General features: G+C 40.1%; 1 protein-coding gene across 1 annotated transcript; it reads right to left on the bottom strand.

Annotated features, from left to right (window-relative positions):
* Window positions 1–2,972: 2,972 nt before the first annotated feature.
* Window positions 2,973–3,921, bottom strand: LOC108315307 (olfactory receptor 4E1). Its single transcript, XM_017544601.2, has one exon. The coding sequence runs from the start codon at window positions 3,919–3,921 to the stop codon at window positions 2,974–2,976; it is 948 nt and encodes a 315-aa protein (XP_017400090.1). The 3' UTR covers window position 2,973.
* Between the last annotated feature and the right edge of the window lie 1,768 nt (window positions 3,922–5,689).

The raw sequence follows: 5,689 nt of genomic DNA on the forward strand, positions 1-5,689 counted from the left end.
GTCTTGGCTCACCACAACCTCTGCCTCCCAAGTATCTGGGATTACAGGCATGTGCCACGACACTTGGCTAATTTTCTGTATTTTTAGTAGAGATGGGGTTTCTTCACGTTGGTCAGGCTGGTCTTAAACTCCTGACCTCAGGTGTTCTACCTGCCTTGGCCTCCCAAAGTGCAGGGATTACAGGCGTGAGCATCTTTTATGCAGAGATAAATCCCCACTGTCTTATTTGTTGATTTGTATTATGGCACTATTCATCACTTTACTGTATAGAACATGGTTGTAACCTGAAGAATTCAGCTGTTGAACACAAAGTTGCTGAACAAATTCCTATGTTAATAAATAATGATTCTTCTCTCCTTGCTAAAGTAATCCATAGAGCCGAGTCAAGATCTTTTATTTTTATTCTTTAAGACTATTTAGTGAGTAATTAAATACATTTTTATCTTGTCTCTGACTCTGAAAACCTTTTTTTCTGTAAAGTGGAGACGAAATGTTTTATTTTTACCTCCTCGGAGAGTTGTAAAGATTAGTGTGATTGAAAATGGATAGTGTCAGAAATTTTGCTTGCTACTATGAAAAAAGTAAGCAAATATTACATCATTGTTCTGTTATAGTTTTACCACCTACAATCTTAACGACTACCTTGAAGCATTGTCTTGTTGACAGACAATATGACAATTTTGCACATTTTCCTTTGTATGACTGATTCCTGCATAAGCAGTTCTGTTTGGGCTCGTTGGAAAGATATTTATATATTTCTCTTTGTTGTCTGCCATTGTCTATAATAAAAGGGCATTTATTTTATGTAGATTTTGTAATTCTTAAATTCAGCTCAATTATTTCACCAAGTTCAAATAAATATCATTTTATACCTTCCAGGGAGTTATCTTTGAGAAAGAAACTACTCTATTAATTATTAGATCTGTCTGTTGGAAGTTAACTTATGATACCCAGAAAGCCCTACATAATGCCTTTATTTTTTTTTATTTTTTATTTTTTGAGACGGAGTTTCACTCTTGTTACCCAGGCTGGAGTGCAATGGCGCGGTCTCGGCTCACCGCAACCTTCGCCTTCTGGGTTCAGGCAATTCTCCTGCCTCAGCCTCCTGAGTAGCTGGGATTACAGGCACGCGCCACCATGCCCAGCTAATTTTTTGTATTTTTAGTAGAGACGGGGTTTCACCGTGTTGACCAGGATGGTCTCGATCTCTTGATCTTGTGATCCACCCTCCTTGGCCTCCCAAAGTGCTGGGATTACAGGCGTGAGCCACTGCGCCTGGCCCCATAATGCCTTTATAATAATGCCTCTCTATAACTGAAATGGCTTGTGATCACTTGAATATCCTTCCTAACACATTTCCTGGCGAATAAAAATTTTTCTCCTAAAAATCATGATAAAGTTCTTTTGGCTCACAAGTTTATTGATCATATATTTACTGAGTGCCTAGGAAATCCAAGCTGCATTTAAGTATGCCTTTCTCAGTGATGGAATCAGAATGAGCTGATGATTCCCAGTGTGCCATGCTCTTTTGTATGCATGAATATGAGATATCATTATCTGGGATATCCTCTTCATATCCCAGTTCACTCACCACATTCCATTCTGCTACACTATGTGCCACCACAATGAGATTTAAGATACTGGTTTATAGAACATGGTTTATCCAACTTGGTGTTTTCTACCAAGTTGTTTTCTAAGTATTTATTACTAAATACTTAATAGTCATCCTTTACTGCTCTAAGAACAATATCCAATGCTATTGCTTAGTTGAGTGAATTCTCTACATAATAACTAAAATAATTTTATTGGAACATAAATTAGTTAATGCCACACTTGTGTTTAAATCATTCTGGTGACTTCTCATTGTATTGGAAGAGATTCCAAACTTATTGAGAGAACATGGAAAGATTCTTTTTAGCTCTCTGATATCACTCTCTTGCCACTCTCTGCCTTATAGTCTAAGCTGTAATCACACTGATCATTTACTTCCTTGAACGAGCCAAGGTCTTTCCCAGCATAGATCTTTGCACTGGCCATTTTCCCTGCCTAGAATGTTCATCACCTTTCTTTTCTCATGGTTGGCTCCTTTTAATCTTTCTCATCTTAGCTGAAATATAACTTCCTCAGAGAGGCCATCTTTGACCACTAAAACAATCTCTTCCATTCTCTCCAATAGCACCCTGCTGTTTTATAGCATTTATCAAAATCTATAGTTAAAATTTATTTGTTCATATTTTTGTTTTCTATTTTCACTAGACCTTAAATTCCATGAAAGCAGGACTGTGTGTATGTCTTATTTATGGGTATAAACCTAGTATCTGGTACATAATAGATGCTTAGTAAATATTTGTCAAATGAATGAATAGTAAGATATCCCCATTTCATTGCTCTGATGGCAGATTTTGCCTGGATACTTGAGAGTGTCAGTAACTTCACCTGTTCGAAGTCTTCCTTCTCTGTCACCAAAGTTATGTGGAAACTCACTTCATCTGCTTCACTTGTGTTTGCTTAGCTGTTTTGATAAGCACCTGAGTGAATGATGCAGGCAAGGGATGCCCAGAAATCTGAAGGTTTATTTAGACCTTGGTTATCACTCCAACAGAAAAGCAGAAAGGCACAGCATGATGTAGTGAAAACAGCTTGAGTTTGTGTTGACACACTTGGGTTTACACGCTGCCGTGATTGTTGTCTAGCTGAGTGACTTTGGGCATGTTATTTGTTCTCTTCAAGCTTTAATTTCTTCATGTGCAAATAAGCATAATAATACTAACCTTTCAAAGTTGTGAGAAGTGACTAGAACAATTTCCAGCACAGAGAAGATATTAATAACCATAGTGATTACTATGACTGTTAGATATTAGACCAAGGATAATTTTATAAGTCACATAGTCTGATAAATAAGGTACATAACTTATTATTTGCAAGGTATTCCTTTGATTTGGAGCACCAATCATTCTAAGGATGTAGACATTTTCATTTTTCTTCTTTCCTCTCCTTTCTACCCACTAACTTGTTCAAGGCATTCTTCATTTCTTCATTCCTAAGTGTGTAGATAATGGGGTTCAGCAGGGGGGTGACTGCAGTGAAAAACACAGATACCATCTTGTCCTCTGGGAGGCTGGTGGATGGGCGGGAATAGATGAAGATGCAGTGTCCCAGGAACAGTGTAACTACGGTGAGGTGGGCTGCACAGGTGGACAGGGCCTTCCGCCTGCCCTTGGAGATCCGCTGCCTCAGACTCACCAGGATGACTGCATAGGACACCACCAGGACCACAAAACAGACCATGGAGATCAGTCCACTGTTGGAGACAATGAGGATCTCAATGATGTGGGTGTCAGTGCAGGCCAGCTTGATCACCTGAGGTATATCACAGAAGAAGTTGTCAATCTCATCAGGACCACAGTAGGGCAGCTTGATGGTGAGGGAGGTGAGGGCTATGGAGTGGATGGTTCCTCCAGTCCAGAGGGCCACAGCCAGCATCATGCATACCTTCCAGTTCATCACTATCATGTACTGCAGGGGCTTACAAATGGCCACATACCGATCATAGGCCATGACAGTGAGGAGGAAGATCTCTGTGCAGGCAAAGAGGTGCAGGAAGAACATCTGGGTCACACAGGCATCAAAAGAGATGAGCTTTTCCTCTGACCAGGTGTCTGTCAGCATCCTGGGGACAGTGACAGTGGAGTGGCAGACATCAATAAAAGACAGTTTGCTGAGGAAGAAATACATGGGGGTATGGAGCCGGTGGTCATAAATAATAGTTATGACAATAAGAATGTTCCCGATCAGGGTCAAGACATAGAAAATGAGAAACATGGAAAACACAGCTATCTGTGCCTTCTGATTTACAGATAAACCTCTAAGCTGAAAATATGTCACTAAAGAAGTTTGATTGAGTAAGACAACCTCTTCCATTCTGTTTGTTAGACAACCTGTAAAGAATTAGAAAAAAAAATCAATATTACATTTAATATCTGCATCAATAATTTGGTCATTTAATTTCTTGTGTGTTTATGCCTTTTCTCTCTAGAATTTATGGTAAAATATCCTGCATTTCTTTTTTTTTTTGAGACGGAGTTTCGCTCTTGTTGCCCAGGCTGAAGTGCAATGGCATGATCTCGGCTCACTGCAACCTCTGCCTCCTGGGTTCAAGGGATTCTCCTGTCTCAGCCTCCCGAGTAGCTGGGATTACAGGCATATGCCACTGTACCTGGATAATTTTGTATTTTTAGTAGAGAACAGGTTTCTCCCTGTTGGTCAGGCTGGTCTCAAACTCCCAACCTCAGGTGATCTGGCCACCTTGGCCTCCCAAAGTGCTGGGATTACAGGTGTGAGCCACTGTGCCCAGCCATCTTACATTTCTTTTGAAAATCCCCGTTAACATCTTATATCATGATACACTCATAGTAGGCGCTTAAGATACACTTTTGGAATAATAGAGAATTTTCATTCATTAAGAGATATAAAACAATCTTGCAGAGAGAGAGGGAGCGATAAAACAAGTTATTTCTCCCTTAATGTAGTAAGATATCAATGCTTATATTTAGGTTATGGATTTTTTTCAGGAGAAGAAGCTAAGATTCTCTTTAACCTAAATACATAATTTGTTTGAGGCTACACAAATCTGGCCCCTGAACATAGTTTTTTGTTTTTTTTTTAAATCGTCCTATAGACTGCACTTTTCATTAACCCAAACTACTTGCTCTGTTGTTGGCTTTACCATGGACTCTGAGACTGTAATTTCCACAGTATAACTTTTGGAGGGCAGAAGCTTTGCATCAAGCTCCTGGACAATTGGCAATGTGGCTGTGATGTTTTTGAACAATTATTTAGAGAAGGCAGGATAAGAACCCTGGAAACCTTGGAAAATGTGGAAGTTCACCTCTCCTCCACCTCTCAGCTGATGGCAGACTTATTCTTAAACTGGAGGTCAAGATCCAAGCCTATACCATCTTGATTAGATTACTCTGGCTCTTTTCAAAGTCCCATTCTGTTGTCTGACTTAGTGCCCCACAAATGAAATGAAAATAGTTGTTTTATTTTCTTTTAAATTAGCCTATGAGTTAAGCACCATTGTTTTTTAAAATAACAAGTATATGCATTATAGTCACAGGATTTTAGCTCTTAAAGGGACTTGAGAGTTGATGTATTATTTTTTCATTTTATAAATAGAGAAAATGAGGCACAGTGAGGCAAATCAACTGGTTCAAGCTTACATGGAACTGGAGTCACAGCTGGGTCTAGAGCTCAGGTCTCCCGACTCTTGGTCCAGGCTTTCTCTGCTCTACCACCAATTTGAATTTTTGTGGTGGCTGGTAGAATCAGGGAGTGAAGCAGAATATGTTTTAGTGGACTCTCTCTTCCTCTCTTTGATGTCCTGAGCCAGACTGCGGGCGGGGTTGGGAGGACTATGAGGCGCCTCTCTTTTCTAGCTTTCCTCTTTCATGCTGCTGCCCTGACGCACATAGTCTTCCAAAGGTTGCCCACTGAAGGAAGCTGTCTCTCTTGGTTGCTCGGTCCCCATGATCCTTGCTACTTCCTTCCTATCACGGGTGACTACTGGTGATTTATATCATCCCTCAAGATCAGGCTCCCTGGCAGACTAATTAGTCAACACCACACTGCTTGTGAAAATAGGCTGGAGAAGGCTCTTCATCTGCTCCCAGCTGTCTCTTTCTCCTCA

The sequence above is a fragment of the Cebus imitator genome, unplaced genomic scaffold (assembly GCF_001604975.1).
Source record: "Cebus imitator isolate Cc_AM_T3 unplaced genomic scaffold, Cebus_imitator-1.0 Scaffold170, whole genome shotgun sequence".
Taxonomy (NCBI): domain Eukaryota; kingdom Metazoa; phylum Chordata; class Mammalia; order Primates; family Cebidae; genus Cebus; species Cebus imitator.

What these genes read in the sequence shown, in the direction of transcription:
- LOC108315307 (XM_017544601.2), bottom strand. Translation starts at nt 3,921, where the DNA reads ATGGAAGAGGTTGTCTTACTCAATCAAACTTCTTTAGTGACATATTTT.